Source organism: Dromiciops gliroides, chromosome 4, assembly GCF_019393635.1.
Source record: "Dromiciops gliroides isolate mDroGli1 chromosome 4, mDroGli1.pri, whole genome shotgun sequence".
Taxonomy (NCBI): Eukaryota; Metazoa; Chordata; class Mammalia; order Microbiotheria; family Microbiotheriidae; genus Dromiciops; species Dromiciops gliroides.
The window spans coordinates 24,919,100-24,944,102 of NC_057864.1; the positions used below are offsets into that span (position 1 = coordinate 24,919,100).

The 25,003-nt window shown below is 47.5% G+C and overlaps 1 protein-coding gene across 1 annotated transcript; it reads left to right on the forward strand.

The window, feature by feature from the left end:
• The first annotated feature begins 13,761 nt into the window (after positions 1–13,761).
• Positions 13,762–20,402, forward strand: LDLRAD1 (low density lipoprotein receptor class A domain containing 1). Its single transcript, XM_043964635.1, has 6 exons — positions 13,762–13,782; positions 14,316–14,373; positions 16,190–16,321; positions 18,406–18,543; positions 19,223–19,348; positions 20,161–20,402. Exons 1-6 carry the CDS (start codon positions 13,762–13,764, stop codon positions 20,307–20,309), a joined length of 624 nt encoding a protein of 207 aa, XP_043820570.1. The 3' UTR covers positions 20,310–20,402.
• The last annotated feature ends 4,601 nt before the right edge of the window (positions 20,403–25,003 follow it).

Consider the following 25,003-nt stretch of genomic DNA (forward strand, 5'->3'; position numbering starts at 1 on the left):
CACATATATGTTGTGTGAATACATTCCAGACACCCAGTGTTTTCCAGGTTTCAAAGGATTTTGCCCGTCTCTGTCACAGCAGTACATGAAGAACATGAGGCCTGGGATACCCAGGCAGTGGTTCAAGCCTGCCCGCTTCCACTGGGGAGGGGAGCTTCCCAGTTGGGAGAGGCCCCTGGACTCTATAGAGTTTGTGCTGGGAGGGACCCCCTCTTAGAGACAAAGGGGGTGACTTGCTGAAGGCTTTCTCTTTTCCAGGGGTTTGGTCCTTGGGGGGCGCTCCAGGCACCCTATCTGATTCAAGTGGGATAGATACTGCATGGCAAGAACTGGCCGGCCAAGGCTCTTAGGAAAAGGAGTCTCCAGTACTGTATACACGTGCCTAAGACCCTGGTGCACTGTAAAGCGCTAATAAGCAGGCTAGGTTTCAGACAGTCCCAAGGCAGAAACTAGTGACTGTGACTCAAGCAGAAAGCAAAGTGGGAGATGTATCCTAGGGAGGAAAAGGCCAACTTTTGGTGTGCTTGTAAGAGAGAAGTTAGAAATGAGAGCTCTTAGAATCTATCTCCACCCCACCTCTCACCCTGCCCAGAGGGAAGAAAGAGCCCTCAGGGAAGTGATTTGTCCATCATCCTCCTGGGCTTAGGGACTGACTCCAGATCTGGGGTGGTTCTTGTTAGTACAGATTTAGTGTAGCCCCTCAGCCCTCAATCTTGCACGAGGCTAATTGAAGGCTTTTGTGGCTCCCAACTGAGGGCTAGAGTACCAGGCAACGGTTTTTTTTCTATGCAAAAATACATTCCTCTTGAAGCTCATAGGATTTTAGTATTCAAAGAGACACATAGGTACAAGTTGTATAAACTGTCTTGGGACTTGCCCAATCTACTACTATGAGTAATCTGCTAACCTTTTATTCCCACCTGGTCCTTCTTGTTCTGGGGTTCGGCTTGTCCTCTCCCCACCTCTCCTCCTCCCTCCCTCCCTCTCTCTCTCTCTCTCTCTCTCTCTCTCTCTCTCTCTCTCTCTCTCTCTCTCTATATATATATATATATATATATATATATATATATTCCAACCTCACCCCCATTATTGGAATTTTCCTCCCAAGGCATATCTAGTACAGCCTCCCCCTGTCAATCACAGGCATCTGTCCCCTCTGCAGGGTTTCTACTCCAACCTCTGCCCTATTTCCCACATGGGGGGAAGGGGAAGTGTGACCTCGTGGGCTCACCAGGTAGCCTATCTGATGCCATTCTTTTGACCAAACTAATGGCTCTCTATTGAGTAGGCATTTATAATGTGAAGGACAATGTTTGAAACTTACTCTACATAATTTGAGAACAGTCTTCTGTTTTATATCTGCCCTTCAGCTCCTCCACCCATTAAAGTGTCTCACATTATTACAGAGCGCTTTTCTCCCAACAGCCCTCTGGTGGGGGCAGTGCAGATGTTAGCAGCTGTGGATGCATCCTCAGGTGCATCATACTTATCCACGGGGACAGATGTGAACACATAACTAGTACAGAAGGGAACCCTGGATTTAACCAACATCTCTCTACTTCCATATCCAAAGACCACTTGAAACCCCTAGAAGTTGTCAAGTTAACATTATTCTTGAACTCATCCTTTTTTTACTTCTTAAGGACAGATTTTCGTAAGGGTCCTTGCAGAGAATAGCTACTCTCTTTTGGATACCTATATCCAGGATAGTAGGCTGTGGGCAGAATAGAGAACTCGGGAGCCTTCTAGTCTTCTTAAGTTTTGTTTTTTACCCTGTCTTAGAGACATTCCCAGGGTGCCCAGTGCTTTCCCCCCCCCCCATACTTTTTTACAAAGCCACCTGTCAGGAAACCTGAAACTTAGTGTCAGTTAAAGTGTGAACAGCTAAAAAGACATTTATATTTTGTATGTATCTTTTTTTTAGCACACTTTTTTTTTTGAAGGGCAATGGGGGTTAAGTGACTTGCCCAGGGTCACACAGCTAGTAAATGTCAAGTGTCTGAGGTCAGATTCGAACTCAGGTCTTCCTGAATCCAGGGCCAGTGCTCTATCCACTGCGCCACCTAGCTGCCCCTAAAAAGACATTTAAGAGAGGGTCCCCTTTGGGGAGAGTACTTGATTTTCAGCAGAGGTCTAAAGCTTTAAGCTAATGCATTGAATTTATAAAGGTAGAATTTAGGAAACCAGCCAATGGGTTGAGAGTTGTTAGGAGTTATGGAGCAGAGGGGAAGAAGGGGAGTAAGTACATCAGGTCCCTCCCAGTACAAAAAATGTTCATTTTAAATAGATACTCTAGCTTTTACTACAGTGGCTTTTTTAAAAGGGTTTCTTTGGCCAAGAGGTCTTCCAGCCCCTCCTTGTATCTCAGTATAAGTCAAGTACAGTGTTTCCTAGGTGTGCTTGAATGGGTTCCGGGGCTGCTTGGGTTCTAGTAACTGGAAAGGACTTCAAGAAGTTGTTTGGAGGCTCTGATCCGTGTTGTTCAATGGTATCATTGAATGCTCAGATCATATAACTAAACAAATCATTGGATGCTGAGAATCTATGGCATTGTTGCCATGATATTCACTATGTATTTGTATTTTTTGTGTGGAGTTCTATTTGTATTCAACTCCAATTCCTCAGAGGCTGTAGAGCTCAAAAGGACCTGGGCAGGTAATCTAACCTACCACACCATGTTACACAGGTTTATACAGAAAACCAAGGCCCTGAGGGGAGAAGCAGCATGTTGCAAAATTGGGGTTCTAACCAGTCCTGCCTTTTCTTGGTTTTTTTAGTGAGGCAATTGGGGTTAAGTGACTTGCCCAGGGTCACACAGCTAGTAAGTGTTAAGTGTCTGAGGCCGGATTTGAACTCAGGTCCTCCTGACTCCAGGGCCAGTGCTCTACTCACTGTACCACCTAGCTGCCCCTAGTCCTGCCATTTCTAATCTGGGGTCCTCTTGTATTCTGGGTTGGACTGAGAAAGCTTTAAAAGTCAGCCTCTTCTTTGAGGGTGCTTGCTTTGTCCCAGGAATCATTTCCAACTCAAGGAATGAAGCTCTAGGAGCAGAATTTGAGAAATTCACAAAATACAATGTAAAAAACCTTGGATTTGAAAGAGTGGGTGCAGATTGAGCTCTTCACTGTTTTGTATTATGCATCAATTCTGAAAGTCACTTAGGAGCCATCTTAACCTTTGAGCTGGAGCTCTGTAGGCATTGGTGCCATATTGCCCAACTCTGTCTGGGTCCTTGTATGTCTTTTGTTGTGCCTTTGCTCCCTATAGTGATGACGGTTTCACTCTGGGACAAGGCTTGGTTGAAGGAATGAGGCCTGTTTAAGCCTGAAAAAGGGAAAACTCCATCCCTTTGTGTTTAAAGGGAGGCCAGAACTAGGACCAATGGGGAAATTTGCCCTGCCCGGCTTATCTGCAAGGGAGTGGAGGGGTGGGGATCAGCTTTGTCTGTAAAAACAATGCATCAGTAATACTTTTCAAAAAGAATGACTCTCCATGTTAGCAATCTGGGGGTGTTTTAGGAGAGGCTGGATGGCCCCCTTGGTCCAGGATTCCTGTTTTAGTCCAGGTTGTCCTCAGTGTTCTGAGGACCCTTCCAGTTCCTGAGAGTCTGATTGTGGAGCTACAGGTTTCCTTCTGTTGTCACGGTAAACAGCATTTTTGTTCAATTCTTCTGTTCTGAATGATTTGGGTTGATGTTTACTGCCTCCTGTGTTTCTAGTGCTTGAATTGTTTTGAAATGCTGGAATGGAAATAATTGTAGATGGGAGGGAAATCAAAAATTGATTAAGAATAAGATGCTTCAACAAAATAAATAAATAAAATTCGGATTGCCTGCACCCGACTTGTTAATGCTGTAATGTTAACCTCTAAAAGTGATTCTCTCCACTCCTTGGAGCCACCCTGGCTCCCAGTCTTCTCTATGTAACGATTGGAATGGTGCCACCTGCTGGAGACTCACTGTAGAAGAGTTCCACCCATGAAGCGAAGGTCTTTGAGGGCAAGACTAGGAGACTTTGCTTTGGCATCAGGAAGTGACGTTGGCTAGTGGGAGGAGGAAGGAAGAGACTGGCGCTCGGTCTCGGGCTCTTTCCTCTGGACTCTGGTGGAGAGCGGAGCTAGAAATGTGCGTTCCCTTTAATAGATAGGAATCTAGGCCTTTCTCTCTCTCTTTACCAAATTCTTATTCTCCTTAATAAACGCTTAAAAGCCTGAATCTTGCTAAAGCTTCTAATTCATTGGCGACCACTCATTGGATATTAGACAGACTAGCTAGAATTTTAGCCTTACATCTATCAGATGAGAGGAGTGGACCACATGATCTCCAGGCTGTCTTCAGACTCTTCGGCTTTTATTCAGCAAACCTGAGGTTTTAGTTCACTGCGAGATTAATATCTATGAGTAAGAATGGGATGTGGCATCCAAGAATGTGACTGATGCAGTCTTGTAAGTATAAGACAGCAGTGTGGCTGAACTACAATTTGTTTAAAAAGAAAAAAAAAAGATCGGGAATCGTAGAGGCAGCAAGTTCAACCATACAATGGCCACAGCAGCCAAGAAAGCTATGGCCACCTTAGGCTATGTTAAGAGCTGCGGGCAGTGCCCTGAACCTGGGAAGTGACTCAGTCTCGCCAGGTGTCCCATAATTGGCAAGACATTGGAGTTGATGACCAGAATTATGACGGATCTTGGTTTAGTTCCTTCCACATGGAAATTAGGGAGTGGACACAATAGCTGTCTTCCTAGTAGTTTAAAAACCCATCCTATGAGAGAAGCATTAGGCTTAAACTCTCCGTGTGTTAAATGCCACTTCATCATGATAATTGCAAGGAGAGAGCACACAGTGCTGTGAGGTGGTTTGGAATCGGGTCAGAAAAGGCCTTAGGTGGCCCCTGGACTCTGCTCTGAAGGAAGCCAGGGACCCTAAGGAAGAAGGGCCTGCCAGATGCAGGACACCACTTGTTCAAAGACAGGTGGGACTACAGAAAGGGAAGCAACGTGAACTGACAGGAAGGTAGGTGAAAGGCACATGTGGGGGAAGCACTGAGGACATTCCTACTTTATTCTAAAAGCAATAGGGGTAATTGCTGGAGATTTTTCTGGGTGACATGGTTAGATCTGTGTCAGGAACATCATTCTTGGCATCTCTGGAAGACAGATGGCAGAGTGACTCATTCTGTTTGGCTGAGTTGCCAAGAAAACTCAGTGTGGAAAAAAACCCTGCTTAAACCTATAAGAGCTGCCCTAAAGGAGAAAGCCCCTGCCTCTCACTAGAGGTCCTCATGCAAAGTCTGGATGATCACTTGTTATGATCACTTGATAGGTCACTATCAGGGCTTCCTGCTGAGGTTAGATCAGACGGCCACTTGAAAAGAAAATTTCAAGCAAGATCAGTTTCTTAGGCTAGCAGCAACCAATAAATTGGGTCAATGGCCTCTCAGTGACCAAAGACAATTGAGTGACAGCTGACATGATCTTTTATAACAAGGTGACCAAGCAAAACCTGGAACATAAGGGTGTCTTCTGATTTTCTATCAATGATATCTGAATTGACACCTCACTGTTTGCATCTCTCCTGAAACCAAGATGTATGATTCAGGTCACAGCACAAAGCTGCTCAGGTGTTGGGAGTTGCTACGATACTTTAAATTGATGAGGTTTGACCTTTTAGGTTAATCAAGTTTCTCTAGAAAGTGAGTGATGGGTGGGGTTGCAAAGGTGAAAGGAATTACAAGACAAGCTTGTGGCTAGTGGGTGAAGTTTACAAGGGGAAGAAACCTCATCCCAAAAGAGAATTTTAAATCTAGCTTGATTAAGTCTTAGCAAGATAGAATTAAAATCAAATTTTAATTTTACACCACTTGAGGTTCTTTGACACCCCCAGCACCCCCCCCCCTCTACCCTCACAACCACACTACCAGATACCCTGGCCCCAGGCTGCCATTCCAGCCTTTTTTTTCTTCCATACACTCCAGTGCAATTACTCCTTTTCCCTTCTCTGTCCGTTTGTATCGACTGTCTCTCAAGTGCCCACGCTCCCTTCATTTTCACCCCTTAGACCCCCCAGCTTCCTTCAGCTCAGCCCAAGCACCATCTTAACATACGCCCTACCCCCACCTCCAGCCCCTTATATCTTAGGTATATTCTCTAATAGCCATCTTCCCAATACAACATAAACTCCCCAAGGCCTGCAATTTTACTTCATAGGCAGGACAAGAACTATCATCCCCATCTGACAAATGAAAAAGTCCAACTGAGGAAGGAGGATCACACAGTTAGTGAGAGCTGAGGGAGGCTCTAGCCTAGATAGTGGTTTGTGCCCAACGCCACACTGACTTGCCTTTAGTATCTCATAGCACTCACAAAAAACCTTAAGGAAAGTAAATCCTTTTTTTATACCAGCCCTTGAAAATTGGAGGGGGTTCATTTTTTTTTTTTTACCACATCCTGAAATTAGCTTTCCATGTAGCAAACGTATCAACTAGCAAAATACCTCTTCAAGGGGGCATGATGATGGCGTTCGATGCTCCTTGGCTTGACTTTACTCCTGGCAGTGCAAAGCAAGCTTGTGCTCCACAATAAATGAAGACTACACCTCCTTTGAGAGCAGCCTCCAGGAAATGGCAGTTGGTTGAAGATAAAGCCACTGTTATGTGTGAGATCTAATCAGGAAAGCCAAGGGCTCCTTGCCCCAAAACCAACAAGTGGCTCTTTTGAGTGGGGAAAGCGGCCTTTGATTCTTGGTGGTCCCCCAACCTCTATCTCTGTTCAGTCACCAAGACCTCTCCAGTCATTATCCACATTTTCATTCATTAAAGAAACATCTTTAACACCTGCTGTGTGCAGCTAGTGGGCACTCGATGATTGAACAATTGATTGATTCAAGGTTACATTGCCAGGCACTGGGGTGGCTAGAAAGTTGGGACACTCACAGTCTAGTTACCAGCACAAATAGCTACAATACACAAAGTTCTAGGATGTGCATGTTTTCAATACTAACACTGTCTTGGTGTTGCTATGTGTTAGCAAGAAATGGAACATGATTCCCTCAGAAGAATTGGGACTTTCACACAGAGCCCGGAGAAGCAGATGGTTGTGCACAGATTGTGACATAGGACTGTGAGGAGCTCCAAAGACCAGCAGCAGAAGACCATCACGGAACCCTATAAAATGGGCAAGAAGGAGAGGTGGAGGGACAGCTAGTGTTCTCCACTGATGCCCTCCCTTAGTCTAGAGAGGACCTCCAATTCTTTGGATGGCAAACTTTTGAGAGGACATAGGCAAGTCATATGATGAAAAGACAGACTTGGATGGGTTGCAATGGGCATCCTGGGAGGAAACTTCCCCATCTGAGGAAGTCCAGATCCATTTGAGTTAGTATATTGTTATTGCTATTCCAATTATCTTTTCCTTTTTTTTTTTTTTTTTTTTGCAGGGCAATGGGGGTTAAGTGACTTGCTCAGGGTCACACAGCTAGTACGTGTCAAGTGTCTGAAGCTGGATTTGAACTCGGGTCCTCCTGAATCTAGGGCTGGTGCTTTACCCACTGTGCCACCTAGCTGCCCCCCAATTATCTTTTGATTTCCTACTATGGCATTCTAATCCCCTATGATGAAAGTGATGTGGGGGGTGGGGTGGGCAGTGTTGTTATTTCTAGAAGATATTGTAGGTCTTCATAGAAAGAATCAACTTTGGCCTCTTCAGCGTCAGTGGTTGGAGCATAGATCTGTTAGGCTGTGTTGTCGAATGATTTGCCTTGGATCCAAAAAGATATCATTCAATGATTTTTGAGTCTGGCCTTAGAGTACAAAATGAAGCAAGGCAGAGACCACTCAAGTTTTGTCAAAAATTACCTGCTGGTCATAAGAAACTCTTTGTCAACAACCCAAAAGATGACTTCGCACATGGACATCACCAGATGGTCAATAGAGAAATCATATTGATTATATACTTTGCAGCCAAAGGTTGAGAAACTCTATACAGTCAGTTAAAACAAGACCGGGAACTGACTGTGACTCAGATCATAAGCTTCCTATTGAAAAATTCAAACTTAAATTATTTAAGAAAGTAGGTCAGACCCTAAAGGCATACACTAAATAACATCTCTTATGAATATGAAATGGAGGTGATAGATTTAAGGGATTATATTTGGCAGAAAGAGTACCTGAAGAACAATGGGCAGAGATTCACAATATCATACCGGAGGAAACAACAAAAAATATTCCAAAGAAAAAGAAGAGCAAGAAAGCAAAATGTCAGTCTGATGAGGCTTTACAAACAGCTGCGTAAAGAAGGAAAGCAAACGGGAAAGGAGAGAGGGAAAGATATACTTAAATAAACACAACTCCAGAGAATAACAAGGAGAGATGAGGTTTTCTTAAATGAGCAATGCAAAGAAATAGAAGAAAACAATAGAATGGGAAAGACAAGAGATCTCTTCAAGAGGATTAGAGATATCAAGGAAATGTTGCTGGAAAAAATGGGCATGATAAAATACAAAAAATGGTTAGGATTTAACAGAAGCAGAAGAGGTTAAGAAGAGGTAGCAAGAATACAAAAGCAGGGGCAGCTAGGCTGCGAAGTGGATAAAGCACTGGCCCTGGATTCAGGAGGACCTGAGTTCACTTGACACTTACTAGCAAGTCACTTAACCCTCATTGCCCCACCAAAAAAAAATACACAAAAGAACTATGCAGAAAAGATTTTAACCTTGTCAATACTTAACCCCAATTGCTTTTTTAAAACAAAACAACAACAACAAAAACCACTGCTGATAACCTCAGTGGTGTGGTTACTAATCTAGAGCCAAATATCCTGGAGAATGAAGTCAAGTGGACCCTAACAGTAAAACTAGTGGAAGTGATAGAATTCCAGCTAAGTTATTTAAAACCCTAAAAGATGATATTGTTAAAGTGCTGCATTCCATATGCCAGCAAATTTGGAAAACACAACAATGACCATTGGATTGGAACAGATCAACTTACATCCCAATCCTAAAGAAGGGCAATGCCAAGGAATATTTAAATTATCAAACAATTGCATCCATTTCACATGCCAGCAAGGTTATGCTTAAGATTCTGCAAACTAGGCTTCAGCAACATGTGAACCAAGAATACCAGAACAGAAAAGGCTGGTTTTCAAAGAGGCAGAGGAAATAGAGGCCAAATTGCCAACATTTGCTGGATTATGTTGAAAGCAAGAGAGATTCAGAAAAACATCTACTTTCTGCTTCATTGATTACACTAAAGCCTTTGTGTGGATCACAACAAAATGTGGCAAACTCTCAAAGAGATGGGAGGACCAGATCATCTTGCTTGTCTCCTGAGGAACCTGTATGTGGGCCAAGAAGCAACAGTTAGAACCAAACATGGAACAATTGATCAGTTTAAGATTGGAAAAGGAGTATGACACGGCTGTGTATTGTTACCTTATTTATTTAACTTTTATGCAGAGTACATCATGTGAAATGCCAGACTGGATGAATCAAAAGCAGGAATTAAGGTTGCTGGGAGAAATATCAACAGTCTCAGATATGCAGACAATACTACTCTGATAGCAGAAAGTGAAGAGGAATGAAGAGACCTCTTCATGAGGGTGAAAGAGGAGAGTAAAAAAGCTGACTTGAAGCTTAACATCTAAAAAAACCCAACAAACCCCAAGATCCTGCCAACTAGTCCCATTACTTCCTGGCAAATAGAGTGAGAAAAAAATGAAAGCAGTGTCAGATTTCATATTCTTGGGCTCAGAGATTGGAGCAGGTGGCCACTGCAGCCATGAAATTAAAAGACACTTACTTGCTCCTTGGAAGGAAACTATGGCAAATCTGGACAGCAGACTGAAAAGCAGAGATATCACCTTGCCAGCAAAGGTCCCTATAATCAAAGCTATTGTTTATTCATTAGTAATTTTTTTAATTACTTTAATTTAATTAGTAGTTTTTTTTGTTGTTTTTTTTTTTAGTGAGGCAATTGGGGTTAATTGACTTGCCCAGGGTCACACAGCCAGTAAGTGTTAAGTGTCTGAGGCCGGATTTGAACTCAGGTACTCCTGACTCCAGGGCCGGTGCTCTATCCACTGTGCCACCTAGCTGCCCCTCATTAGTAATTTATGGCTGTAAGAGTTGGCCTATAAGGAAAGCTGAGCACTGCAGAATTGATGCTCTTCAATTGTGGTGCTACAGAAGCCTTTTGAGAATCCCTTGGACAGCAAGGAGATCAAATCAGTCAGTACTTCTTTTATATTTTTTTCTGTCGTTTTTTTTTTAGAATTTTATTTTCCAAAATATATGTAAAAACAAATTTTGACATCAATTTTTTAAAACTTTGTGTTCCAACTTCTCTTCCTCCCTCCCTTCCCACCCCCCACCCACAAGAACTCAAGCAATTCAAAATATGTTATACATGAGTAGTCATGGAAAAACAGTTAAAAAACAAAACTTCAGATTAAGGAATTGTCAAAGGAAAAAAAATTTTATGTGTTTCCATCTGTTTTCAGATACCATCAGTTCTTTCTGTGTAGATGGATTGCAATTTTCACAAGTCCTTCAGGGTTATATTGGATCATTGCCTTGCTGAAAATAACCCCATGCTTCCCAGCAGATCATCTTACACTATTGCTGTTATTTTGTATATAGTACATTTGATAAAATGTACTATAGTACATTTGATAGTATCCTGTTCATTATAACTTGTATATAATACCTTAAACTTGACAAATAATTTTCTTCATAATAGCCCAGCAAAGTAGGTACTGTATGTTTTGCCATTATAATCAATCATCATAACTATTTCCCTCCATCCTATTCCCTTCCCATGATATTTACTCTATTTTCTGTCTTCTTTTACCCTATTCCTCCTCAAAAGTGTTTTACTTTTGACTGTCCCCTTCCCCGCTCTGCATTCCCTTTTTTCACCCTTCCCTCCTTATCCTCTTCCCCTCCTACTTTCCTGTATTGTTAAATAGATTACTCTCCCGTTGGGTGTGAATGTTATTCCCTCCTTGAGCCCACTCTGGTGAGGTTAAGGTCTTTGAGCTAATTCTGTATTCTAAATTTTTCTTCCTCCCTCCCTCCTCAACCCTCCCTATGAAATCAAGCAATTCAATATGGCATACTTGTGCAGTTATGCAGAACATCACCTTCCTTGAAAGTGTGTTGCTTTTTACTACTCTCTCCCTGAATCTGCCCTTCCCTCCTTCCCCTCTTCTCCACCCCCCCACCTTATCTCCCTCCCCTCCCACTTTCCCTCAGGGCAAAAATATATTACTATACCCACTTGAGTATGTATGTTAGTCCCTCTTTGAGCCAATCCTGATGGTATTAAAGTTCACTCACTTCCCCACTCCTTCCCCCTCTTCCCCTTCCCTCCACAAGCTTTTATCTTGTTTCCTTCCTGTGAACTACCTCTCCCCAGACCATCTCTCTCCTTCCCCCTCCCCCAGTCTATTCCTCCTACCTCTCAACCCTATTTTAAAGATTTCATCATGGGTTAGTTAGGTGGCACAGTGGAAAAAGCACCAGCCCTGGACCCAGGAGGTCCCAAGCCCAAATCTGGCCCCAGACATAAGACACCCCACCCTGTTTGCCCCACAAAGAACAAAATATAAATGCTTTACAGATATCATTCCTTCATATTCAGTTCATACCTGTGTCTTCCTGTGAATTCCTTACTGAAAAAGTTCTTAGGAATTTGAAGTATTATCTTTCCATGTAGTAATGTAAACAGTTTGATCTTTTAATATCCCTCATGAAGTCTTTTTCTTGTTTACCTTTTTATGCTTCTCCAGGGTCTTGTATTTTAAAGTCAAATTTTCTATTCAGTTTAGGTCTTTTCATCACAAATGCCTGAAAGTTCTCTTTTTTATTAAAGTCCCATTTTTCCTCTGAAAGATTATACTCAGTTTTGCTGGGTACATGATTCTTGGCTGTAGTCCCAGTTCCTTTGCCCTCTGGAATATCATATTCCATGCCCTCAAGTCCTTTAATGCAGATGCTGATAGATCTTGTTTTAGCCTTATTGGAGCTCCACAGTATTTGAATTCCTTTTTTTCTAGCTGCCTGCAATATTTTCTCCTTGACCTGGGAGCTCTGGAATTTGGCTATAATATTCCTGGAGGTTTTCCTTTTGGGATCTCTTTCAGGAGGTGATTGGTGGATTCCTTCAATTTCTGTTTTGCCTTCTGCTTCTAGAAAATCAGGGCAATTTTCCCTGACAATCTCTTGGAAGATGTTGTCTAAACTCTTATTTTGGTCATGGTTTTCAGGTAGTCCAATGATTTTCGAATCATCTCTCCTGGATCTATTTTCCAGGTGAGTTGTTTTTCCAAGGAGATATTTCATATTGCCCTCTATTTTTTAAAATTAATTTGGATTTGCTTTACTGTCTTGGTTTCTCATAAATTCCCTAGCTTCCATTTGTTCAATCCTAGTTTTTAGGCAATAATTTTCTTCAGACAGCTTTTTTTGGGGGGGGCGCTATGGGGGGGTAAGTGACTTGCCCAGGGTCACACAGCCAGTAAGCGTCAAGTGTCTGAGGCCGGATTTGAACTCAGGTACTACTGAATCCAAGGCTGGTGCATTATCCACTGCACCACCTAGCTGCCCCCTCCTTTTCCATTTGACTTTTCAAGCTGTTGATTTTTTTTTTTATCATAGCTCTCCTGCATTGCTCTCATTTCTCTTTCCATTCTTTCCTCCACCTCTCTAAATCTTCCTTCTATCTTTCCTACATTCTCTACAAAGTCCTTTTTGAGCACTTCTATGGCCTGAGACCAATTCATATTTTTCTTGGAAGCTTTGGATGTAGGGGCCCTGAGGTTGTTATCCTCTTCTGAGGGTACGCCTCAATCTTCCTTTTCACTAAAGAAACTTTCTATTCTCAACTTTCTTTGCTTGCTCATCTTGCAGTTTATTACTTGACTTTTAGCTCCCTCTTATGGTGGGGCCCTACTTGCAAGCTACACTGTCAAGCTTTAGAGGGTCCCAGGTGTTTCAGTTTGAGGGAGGACAGGTTTTTCTCTCACCTGGCCTGTTCTCTGGTCCGAAGGTAACCTCAAGCCAACTTGCTAGTTAACCAGCCAGCAGAGTGCTGTGGTGGTTTTTACCTTTGACGAGCCTGTGTCCTTCCCCTACCTGGGCCTCCCACTGCTCAAGATTTCTTCTTGGTTCCCTTTTGGGGTGGGATATCCGAGCTATTTGGGGGCTGGGAGATGGGAGTAGCAGGGGATTGGTGGGGAGGCTTCCTGAAGTTCCTCCATCAGTCCAGACTTTCAGTCCTTCAATAATTCAATTTCATCAGCACTTAACAATGTGCCAGGCACCGTGCTGGGATGCAGAAACAAAACTGAAACAGTTCTCACCCCTCACTGTGCTTATACTCCAACCTGACCCAGGGCTCTGAAGAGTCCGGGGTCAAGGACTGAGCTCATGTAATTCTGTGACTGTCCACTAGGGGTTGGAACACCAACACAGATGTCACTTTCCCCTGTGACCTGGGAGATGGACCAAGGCTGATCTGAGCTAATCAGGGCTGGGAAAGGAGGGTGGGTGGAGAGAAGCACTGGTAGTGCCAGAGAACAAAAGAGCCTCCTTCCTTATTGTCTTCTCCCTTAGTGACCAGGTAACAACCCAGGTTCTGGCTACCAATCCTTGTCTAACCCACAGGACCCAAGGAGGAAACGCAATCTGAGAGTCCTGACACTTCTGCAAGCAGGCCTTGCCTCTCTCCCATCCAAGAGCTCCAGGCTCCTGCGGACACCGAGGCTGCCATGAACAGAATCTTTCCTCAGGTAACAGGCTTCTATTCACTTCATCTAAAGGGCAGGCCTTGGGGTGGAGGAGGGGGGCAGTTCTTAGTGGGAAGGAAAATAACAGAACTGTCCCACACACCGCCAAGACATGCCCAGGAAGCCCAAGGAGAGGGCTCCGGTTTGCCCCAGCCAAAAAGAAAACCACATCCCCATTAGTGAAGCATTGGCATGGGCCAACTGGCTAGGAAAGGGGGGTGGGGAAATCTAGCTCCACAGTCACCCCCGCCCCTTGTAAATCCTCTTTGTCCATTTTGATGAGGAAGAGTAACTAAGGAGAAATGTGTACACTAGCCATTGGGCAGCAGGGAGGGGACTGAGAACACAGAATGGACGAACTCAGGGGAAACATGTAGAACGTGGAATGGGGACGTGGGGAAGGAGCCTAGAACATGGAATGCCCAAGCTGGAAGCAGCCTAGAACACAAACTGTGCAATTAGAGGCTTATGCCAGGTGAGCTTTTCTGTCCCACAAATCTGTGCTTCTCAGCCTCTGTTCCACTCTCTTGCCTCAGCCAAGGACCTTGGATGGAAACCCAGAGGGGGAAGGCAAGACCACTGACAGTGAAGAAGGTAAGTGCGCCTGGTGTCATCCCTGAAAATGCCCTGGGGCACTGGGGGGCAGCACAGGGGAGGTATCACCGAGGCCAGGCCAAGCTCCGGAAGATTAATGGGGCAGGCGCAGCTGTCCCTGAGGCTTATCTTTCTGCTGACCCGCCTGGGCCTGGGGCTGGCTGGTGCCTCTGGGGGTGGTACCGTTGGGTGGCAAGCATGGGAGCTGCCTATCTTGGTGGAACAACAGTCTTCCGGGATGGGGCCCAGCCCTCTGAAATTCCTAAAGCCTTTCACGTCCATTATGTCACTGACTCTCCACAGCAGTCCTCGAGGTGGGAAGTAGAGGCCTAGTCTTCTCTGCAAAGAGCATTGAGTCTCAGAGAGGGGAAGGGACTCACTCAGGGGCTGCCCAATCCAGGCAAATGGCCAAACCCCAGATCCACACCTGGTCTGAGGACTGCATAGGCCGCCGTTCCTCCCTGCCTCTCTCCCCTGCTGCCCCATCCGTTTATAGTACTCCAGGGGTATGGGGTCTGCTCTGTGTTCCTGGTCCCCCCAGATAAGGTCTTCCAGCATCAAAGCTTGATTCAAGTCACTCTGATGGATTCATTTTCAGAACGTCTTTGAAACATTCCCAGCCTCAAAGGGGAAGTGGGACAGTCTCGTGGGAGAGGGGCCCAGGCCAGCTGACCTTTATCCCTCTCCCAGCTCGGCCTCTGATTTCAGACTCTCCAAACTTCAGCATGGCCCAGCTTGGCCACCTCCCCACCAGCCCTGTGGGCTCCCTTCTCCATTAGAATGTCAGCTCCTTGGGGGAAGTCTTTTGTTGTGGTGGTTGTGGTTGCTGCTTCTTGTGTTTTGTATCCCTGGTCCTTAGCCCAGTGCATGGCACATAGTAGGCACTTAATAAAATAATTTTGCCTTGCCTTGCCTTGCCTTGAGGAAGGGGGCATTAGAGCTGAGTCTTGAAGACATTCTTTGAGATGGAGTTGAGGAAACAGAATGTGGTAGGCCTGCCAAGGAGGTGCCACTGGGTTCTCCCAGGTTGTGCCCACAGAGCAAACTGAGGCAGCCCTAACCAAACTGGGAAAGCTTGGCTCACAAGGGATGGGTGTGTATATGTGCGTGCATGCATGTATATAAATGTGTGTAAGCACATGTGTGTGCATGTTGATGTGTGTCCCAATGAACAAACAATGAATGAATGAAGCATTTATTAAGCACTTAATATATGCAAAGTGCTGGGAATACAAACAGAAAAGCCAGACAGTCCTTGCTGTTGGTCCGGAGCTCACATCGGGGAGATAACACATGATGGCTCCAAGTGAGATGGAAAGGTCCTATGGTCCTCAGCGTGCAGTGGCTAAGCAGAGGATCAGGGGTCAGACCTCTTCTTCCAGGACTGCATCTCTATAGGGGCTGCTTCCCAGGATGAGGGCTGAGGGCACCGGGCTGGAAGCATTGCTGTCCCTAAGGCTCTGGGGCTCAGGGTCCTGGGAATGCTAAGTATGGGAAAGCTCAGGTTGGCCACAAGGGAATGAATTGTTTCAGCACCAGTGAGGCTGCAGACTGTATGGACACTGCAGCATGGAGGGGCCGGGCCCTGTGTCAACACAGGGATGCCCACCCAGAGGAGATGGAAAGAGAGTTGGTGGGGGAAGCTTTGACCTAGCTTGGGACTGATGTCACAGGATTTGGCCTGAAAGCTCCCAGAGGATGAGATGTTGAGTAAACAAGAGCTACAATAGCCTAGCATGGTGCCCAGCAGTCACTGAGCACTTCCCAAGCTCCCCTGTGCCTGTGACAGTCACACCTTCTCCTTGTTCCTGGACAGACTGCTGTGGCCCCTTCTCCTGCTGCACCCGAAGGGGTTTCTGGCTCTCCGCCTGGACCTTGCTCCTCCTTGTCTCTCTGACTCTCGTCATCTGGCTGGTCAGCAGCTTCGCGCTCCCACCACCATCTCCGAGTAAGGCTTCCTGGCAGGATGTATGGTGTCCCCTGAGAAGTAGTGGGGGGGGCGCCTTGGGAGAGAGGAAGCTCCCCATCCCCACAGCTCCTCCAGGGGAGGCTAGATAGATGACCACATGTCAAGGATACTATAAAGGGAATCCCTACTCGAATACACGTTGAATGAGGTAGCCTCAAAGCTTATCATTCCAAACATGGCCCTGGGGAAACCTGCTAAGACCTGGCCAATGTGATCATTGCACTATAGCTTCCCTGTCCACTAAGCAGCGTGTCCCTCAAGCTTACATCATCCTCTGGGGCCCTAGCATGGGTCCCCTAACTAGATGACACCCTTTGGAGGTTAAAAGGAATTCCTGCTTAAGGTTTGGGTCAGACTTCCCAGCCTGCCACTCTACATGCTTCTCCCATTGAGGGCAAGAAGCATGCCTTGTTATTAGAAAGACTGGACTCGGGGCAGCTAGGTGGCACAGTGGATAGAGCACCGGCCCTGGAGTCTGGAGGACCTGAGTTCAGATCCTACCTCAGACACTTAACACTTACTAGCTGTGTGACCCTAGGCAAGTCACATAACCCCAGTTGCCTCACCAAAATAAAAAATCTGGTTTTTGGTTTTTGGTTTTTTAGTGAGGCAGTTGGGGTTAAGTGACTTGCCCAGGGTCACACAGCTAGTAAGTGTCTGAGTCTGGATTTGAACTCAGGTCCTCCTGAATCCAGGGCCGGTGCTCTATTCACTGTGCCACCTAGCTGCCTCACCACCATATGTGTTTTTGTTCAGCCTTTAAGTTTAAGATTGGATTTTTTAATGTTTTTTAAGTAAAGTTTGTCATATTTAAACACTAGGTTCTAGCGTGTTACATAGATCTCCCTCTCAGCTTTGTGCCCTCTTCATGTTTAATGGGCATGTTGTCTATGCCTTTATTCAAGTCATTGATGACTGAGTTAAATGGAACATAGCCAAGCACAGATCCCTGGGAGCACTCCACTGGAGACCTCCTGCCAAGCTGACAGGGCATTACTGGCCATTCTTTGGCTTCTGAATCCCTTGTAATTGTCCTATTGTCCAGCCCGAGCTTCTTAAACTGTAGGGCAGTGATTTTCAAAGGGGGCATGTGTGCCACAGGCCTCTCTAGATGGGCAAGTCTTGGTTGTTATGATCTTGCAGCTAAAATAAAATGTATAATGTATCTTTGTGTTTAATAGACATTGTGCTTACCCAGCATGTTTGGCATTTTAAACGTAAACAAAACTTGCCCATTATGCATATGCGCGAACCTCATAGTCAGGGACAGTTGCTCTTAGTGGAGGGGAACTGGGCATTCGTGGAGAGTGTCCTGCGTGCCCTGTGGCAGTGCCAGCTTCAGAGCTCAGTGGCCCAAAGAAACCTGTGCCCCATCCTCTGCTCTGTAGCGTCTACCCTGAAAGATGCCTGCTCCTCCTTTTTCCATCTTATGGGAAACTGCTCTCCCCACTCTCATTCTCCGGCCCTCCCTGTTCCCCTGGGAGCAGGAGTGGTTAATGGGGGTGAAGCCCCTCTGCGGAGCCTGGCTACAGGGCCAAACAGGAAGGCCCCACGGGGCAGAGCAAAGCCACCAGCTCTCTGAGGACTCCAGGGACCAGCAGGGCTCCCCACCTTGATCCCTGGTGCGGGGCCTGGGCTGTGATGGGAAAGCCTGGGTTTGGAGGCATAGGAATTTAAATCTCAGGTCTACTGTGAACAGGCTGTAGGGGCTTGGGCAAGTCCTCTAGACTCTCATAAGATAGGGAGAATATCTTCCCTGTTCATCTACCTCATAGCACGGTTGTAATATTACTTATGACAAAGGGCTATGTGAAAACAGAAGTATATAATGTCAGAGCTGTGAGGGACCTGAGAACAGGGGGTGTCAGGACTGGGGGAGGGGGAAGCCTAAGAACAGGGGGTGTCAGGGCTGGCTCTGACTGAAGGTGGGCAAGGCGACTGCTGGGAAGGAGTTTGGCTCACAGGCACTTCCTCCAGAGCCCTCCCACCATCAGTCCGACAGGCGGGCCCTGGGTAGGGGCTCAGGCACCCTGGATTCTGACTGAGCCGTTTCCTGTCCTCAGTGACCAGGGCCTGTGTGACTGCGTCCAACCGGACAGGTTTCCTGTGTGATGACCGGGAGACCTGCATTCCTGCCAGTCAAGTGTGTGACCGCGTCCGCAGCTGTGCGCATGGAGAGGACGAAGAAGAGGCCTTGTGTGGTAAGTGTGGGTTCAAAGGCCCCTGCCCATCAGTGAAAGTAAGAGGGGAAGAACTCCAACAAGCCAGCCCATTCCCTGGGGCCTTTGTCAACCACCACCCAGTGAGGGGGCGAGGGCCCGACTTTGCTTGTTTCTTTGGCCAGACCTGTGAACTGGTGTGGAGGCTTCTGGGTAAGGAGACTGCTCAAAAGCTCCTGCTCTGCACCACCTGGAAGAGCACTAAGGGGCTAGGTGACCTGCCCATGGTCACACAGCTAACGTGGCAGAGACAGGACTTGAACCCAGGCCCTTCTGACCCCAAGGCTGGTGTCCTGACCCACCTTCCCATGTGGTCTCTCCTTAGGTCACACTTAGTCCCTTATTACAGATTAGGAAACTAAGGCACAAGGTTACCCAGGTAACACATAAATATCTGGGTTTGGATTCAATATTCTCCATATCCAGATGCTCTCTTAGCTGGGGAAGCTCTCACCCATCCTGAGTATGGGGCAGGTGGGACACACAGGGAGCTGGCCCGGGCTCAGGTGGCCACAGGGAAAGTCAGGAGTCTGGCAAAGCCACCGGCAGGACATTCAGCACCAGACGACAGAGCGTGCCTTGTTCTGAGTTACTTGTTTCCAAACAGAGCCAGCTGTACTCAGAGGCAGGTCACCCCGCCCTGTTCTGTCGCCCCCTCTAGGGAATGTCCCCCACGGCCTCCCTGGCTTCTTGGTATTCCAGTGCAGTGACCCCTCCTCCTGGATCTTTGAGGATCAGAAATGCGACGGCTACAACGACTGTGGAGATTGTTCTGACGAAGGCTCCTGTGAGTATCAGCACCCCCCACCCCATGAGATTTGAGCTCTGATAAAAAATCTGCCACCAGAGGCTGCATTCAGAGCCTGCTGGCACAGCCCTCCCTTCCTGGGCCCAGCCGGACTAGGCCTGTCCTGTCCTCTAAAGTCTGAGCTTTTGCTCCGGCTGTTTCCAGTGCCTAGAATGTCCTGGCTCCCCTGTCTTCTCTTGACAAATTCCCATCTGTCCTTTGATACTCACCCCCCCTGCTTCTTCCTCCACCTCCCGTCACAACCTGGAAAGCTGGGCAATTTCTCTGGAGGCAAAAAAGCAGCAGCTGTGGCCCCTAATGTCGACCAACCTCCTTCTGGGATTGGAAGGGGTCCCACCTCCCCTTTGGGCCAAATTATCCAACTTTGGCCCCAATATCTTGCTTGCAGAGTTAAAAATTCCCAGAGAATTTGATAAACTCTTATTCCAAAGCTCCCTCTAAGCGGGTTGGGTTTTCATTTCTGATTATTACCCATTTGGGGGGATTATCCAAGTTACTCTTAGCCTTGGGACTCTTGGTTTGGGTAGGAAAGGGTCGACTCTTCCCAGGAAGGGAAATGATGGGATACAAGCTACAGAGATGCAGCGCGATAGTGAATCTGCACGGACAGAGGTTTGAGGATGGATTGGTCAGCTGGGCCTGGGGCTGGGGGTAGTGGCCAGTGGCCGAGATAGAACCAGGAAGTTTAGGTGAGGGCCTTGAATAGTGGAGTAAGGAGTTTGGCCCTTGTCCTTTGGGTCGGGAAGCAAACAGGCTGGACATTGTTGTGTCGCTCTCTTCCCTCTCCCTAGCGGCCCGCTGCCCGCCCTGCGGGCCAAGGTGGTGGAGCTGCCCCTCTACCTTCTACCAGTACTGCGGCTGTGTCCCTCGGAACCTCTGCCGGGACCATGTACAGCACTGCTCGGACTGGTCGGATGAGTACATCTGCCCCAGGCCCTGAGGAGGCTTGCCTGCATGCCGGCCCTGACCATCTAGTGGTCTCGCTGTCTGTCTGCGGGTAACAGAAGACCTCTCCCCCAGCCTGTGGAAGGAGCCCGACAAGTGGAGTGAAGACCCCACCCCCCCATGCCACATCCTAATGCCTGGGGAGGTGCTAAAAGAGCACCCGATTTGGAATCAGAAGACACGGGTTCGAATCTCACTTCCACTTACTGTGAGATGTTGGGCCAGTCACCAGCCCCATGGAGCCTCAGCTGCTCCTCTGTGAAACAAGGGAGCTGGACCGGGAGGCCTCTTCCAGCTCTAGATTTGGCAGACGAGGGCCCAGCTGCCTGGGCCCACAAATTGAGCCAACAATTACGGATGTTACTGACTTGGAAATGAGGAGGTCTGGGGGGGGAGGGGAGAGGGCTGATGGCCCAGGAGGAGCCTCTAGACTGGACCGTTCTGAGGATTCAGTAGGATCACGCAGGCCCATGCACTTCATGTACTCAAAGGTTCTTCCGGGGGCTGCCCCCTCCGGGAAGCCCTCCTCACTCCTCCTGCCCTCGGCGATCTCCCCTCTCTGAGCTGTGGCAGCAGTCCACCAGGGTTGGCTGGGTGACCCTGGGTGAGTGAGCCTCAGTGTCCTCGTCTGTCATAGCACAAGGTTGGCCTGGGTGAGCTCCGAGGGTCCTTCTGGCTCTCAGTTTCTATAACCGCCAGTCCCAGAGGGCCACCTGCATCTTGGGAAGCTCCTGGTAGGGACATCTCCTTGGTGCAGTCATTGCTCATTGGTCACACCAAAGGGGGAAACAGCTGCCCTGCCAGCTGCTGCCCAGCTGTAGGGGCGGGGAACCCTCTGTTCCCTTGGTGTTCACGGAGCGGGGGAGGGTGGGGGTCACAGACTAGTTGCCATGGCAACCTGCCCAGCGCATGTCAGCAGTCAGCCTCCCAGAGATGCCCGGCTCCCTCCTCCCTCTCCTTCCTTCCCCGCGTTCACCCCCCCGCAGAGGATCCGGTGCAGGGAGAGCAAACGGGCCCCGGGTGCTGGGTGTTCTGTCAATATTTACCACCTCCATGCTGGGCCAAGCCCTGGGTCCAAGATGGGGAATAGCTCTTTGCTACCCAAACTTGAGGCAGCAGATCAATGGCACTTAGCACAGGCTCAGGTTACACGCTTTGGTTTCCGCCTGAAATCTAACCCTTCTGCTTCTGGCTCTGACTTGGAGTCTCACCCTCCCAGCCCCCACCTTCCCACCTTGGGCAGGAGATGTAGATTCATAGGACTGAGAGCCCAGGGGCACTGGGGGCTTAGGCACTCTCAGGGCCAACCCTCACATTCTACAGAGAGGGAACCTGAGGCCCAGAGAGGGGAGCTCGGGTCCAGGGTTGCAGGGGTACAGAGAGGCATCTAGTCCAAAGCCTTGGCAGCACGTCAGAGAGAGATGAACATTGTGCATTGTGTGTATCCACCTATGTTGTGGTGGTGGTGGTTTGTGTCTGACTCTTGGCAACCCCATTGGGGGCTTTCTTGGCAGATACCAGAGGGGTCCCCATTTCCTTCTGCAGCCTGTACGGGCATCAGTGGAGATGAGAGAGAGCAAAGACAAGCCAAAACATTGATAGCAACCGAGCTTGTAGCAGCCATGAACTGGCCTTGGCTGAGCCGATTGTGGTCCAGGAGTGCACAAGCGCCGTGGACTTGGGGGAGTTGTTGTTGGAGATCCTCCAGGACAAAGACTTTCATTCTTGTCTTTGTAGCTCTAGCCCCACAGTGCCTAGCACACAGTAGGCCCTTAATCATAGTGGGCTGTTTGATTCCAACTAAACCAACTTCAGGGAGAAGGCTGAGTCTGGCTTAACATTCGCAGAATCAGATTCAGCCTTGGAAGGAGTGTCAGAGGTGACCCAAACCACCCCTTCCTGAAACTGAGGACCCAGACTTGAATCTCACTCTGCTGCTTATTACCCATGTCAACTTCACCTTTCTGGGCCTCGGTTTCCTCACTTGTAAGATAAGGGGCCTCTCAAGTCCCTTCCAGCTCTCAATTGATGGCTCTGTTATCCCTGACGAGGGTCATTGGACCTCAATTTAAAAGACCCCCCCCAATCCAGGGGAGCCTCCACCTCAGCTCCTAAGGCACCCCATTCCACTCTTTTTTTTTCAGGGCAAAGAGGGTTAAGTGACTTGCCCAGGGTCACACAGCTAGTAAGTGTCAAGTGTCTGAGGCCGGATTTGAACTCAGGTCCTCCTGAATCCAGGGCTGGTGCTTTTATCCACTGAGCCACCTAGCTGCCCCTACCCATTCCACTCTTGTAGTATTAATTTGTTAGGCAGTTTTCTTGGTATGACAGAGGCAACTCTCCTGCCTATCAAACATTTGGGAAGTCTTTATTAAGGCATTGGGCCTAGGCTGGAAGACAAAAGCAACAGTCCCTGTCCGCAGGGAGCTTACATTCTATCCCAGCAAACAGTTCTGAAAGGCGTTTGGTAAATGTCTGGTGACTGACTGACTGTCAGAAAGCAACATTGGTGTGAAAAGGTAGTCAGACCTAAGCCCTACCTGTAAAACCACAATTAGGAAGGACATGCCATAGGTGCCCCGTGGAGAATCCCTTCCGCATCGGAGCCACTGAACCAGAGTGTGACCCAGTGAGGCAGACTCTCAGAAACCGCATGGCTCACCTTCCTCCTCCCTCAATGAGGGCAACACTGTGGCAGGCCCAGAGTGGGGAAGACAGTTACCTAAGGTCACATAGCTAGTCCTAATGAGAGCCTTAACTGATTCACTCCATAAAAACATCCAACTTATGGGGCAGCTAGGTGGTGCAATGGATAGAGCACCGGCCCTGGATTCAGGAGGACCTGAGTTCAAATCCGGTCTCAGACACTTTACACACTTACTAGCTGTGTGACCCTGGGCAAGTCACTTAACCCCAATTGCCTCACAAAAAACCCCAAAAAACAAAGAAACAAAAAAACCCCATCCACCTTAGAGAAGGAAAGGAGAATCTGAAAATACAGGAGAAGGCCGTGAGAGCGGCAGGAGGGTCTACACCTCCAGACCTTAGAACACAGTCTCTAGATCTTTTTACTTGGGGGCGGGGTTTGAGATTACAACACTGTGTTATAGCAGAATTGCATAAAGGTCCCTGGTGCTATGGGAGGGGCTAAATTGGGCCAGTCATTCTGGGGAGTGATTTGAAATTCTCCTTTTTTAAAAAAGTGACTAAAATGCCTGGACCCTTTGACCCATCTCTCGTGCTGGTAGGTGTAGACTGCAAGGAGATCAAGGATAAATGCCACCCCCACCTCCCCCAGCCACACAGACAAACATTCATAGAAAGGCAAAGAGTTCCAATCTCCCATCATCAGCTAACTGCCTTTGGGGGGGGGGCCCAGCAGGACACCCTGCAGGCATCTCAACCCAACGAGTCCAAAACTGAGCATTCCCTTTCTCCCCAAACCCTCCCTTCTTCCCAGCTTCCCCACTGTCAAAGGCGTCCCCCTCCTATCCCATAGCATCAGGAACGTGGCCCCTCCCCCTCCCATAGCCAATCAGTCTCCATTTTGTGGAGTCACCTTCATCCCGTCTGACACACATACATATAGGTACACGTGTGTACACATATATGGTGTGTGTGTCCTTTCTACCCACACAGCAACTTCCCTGGTATGGGCCGTCCCTCACTACTCCTCACCTGGACTCTTGGGAAAGCCTTTGGGTTGGTCTCCTTGCTCCATGGTCCTCCCCACTCCTGCCCATCTTCCATTCACTGGTCAAATTGATCTTCTTAAAGCACAGCTCTGAGCATGCCCCTCCCCCCATTCAGTTAACTCCACTGGCTCCCTATTACCTCCGGGATCAAACGCAAAATCCCCTGTTTGGCTTTCAAAGTTCTGTGAGGGTCATAATCCTCACACCTGGCCTCTCCCAATCTTTCCAGCCTTCCTCCATCGACTCCTTTCCATATTCTCTCTAATCTAGTTTTACAGGCCATCTTCCACCTCCGGGCCTTTGTACCTGCTGTCCCCTCCCCCATGCCACCCCTCCTCACCTCTGATCCCTGGCATCTTCCGAAATCCCTCTACTTCTAGGGCCTTCCCTCTGAGATTACCTTCTGTTTACCCCTTGTATGTGTCTGTGCACACATATAGCCACACATTACATACATGTAGGTGTGAATAGAAGTGTATGCAGACACACATAGACATATATACTTTGTCCATAATTTGGCTCTATGCTCATATATTTATGTATAAATATATATTTTACTTGTTTTATATATGTTATATATGTTTTCTATGTATGTATGTATATATATATGTATATGTTGTCATTGTTGTTCAGTTCTTTCACTCGTGCCCCATTCTTTGTGACCCATTTAAAGTTTTCTTGGCAAAGATCCTGGAGGGGTCTGCCATTTCCTTCTCCAATTCACTTTACAGATGAGAAAACTGAGGCAAACAGGGTGAAGTGACTTGCCCAGGGTCACACAAGTAGTAAATGTCTGAGGATGGATTTGAATTCAGGTCTTCCTGCCTAGGCTACACACACACATACACACACACCCCACACACACCTTCTTTGTATATAATGTTTTCATGTTTAATACTATGCCCCTGGCACACACATAGTGAGTCGCTTAATAAATGCTTGTGGGCTAAGGAGGAGCCCATGTGGGGATTTCTTATTGCTGTAAGAAATGTGA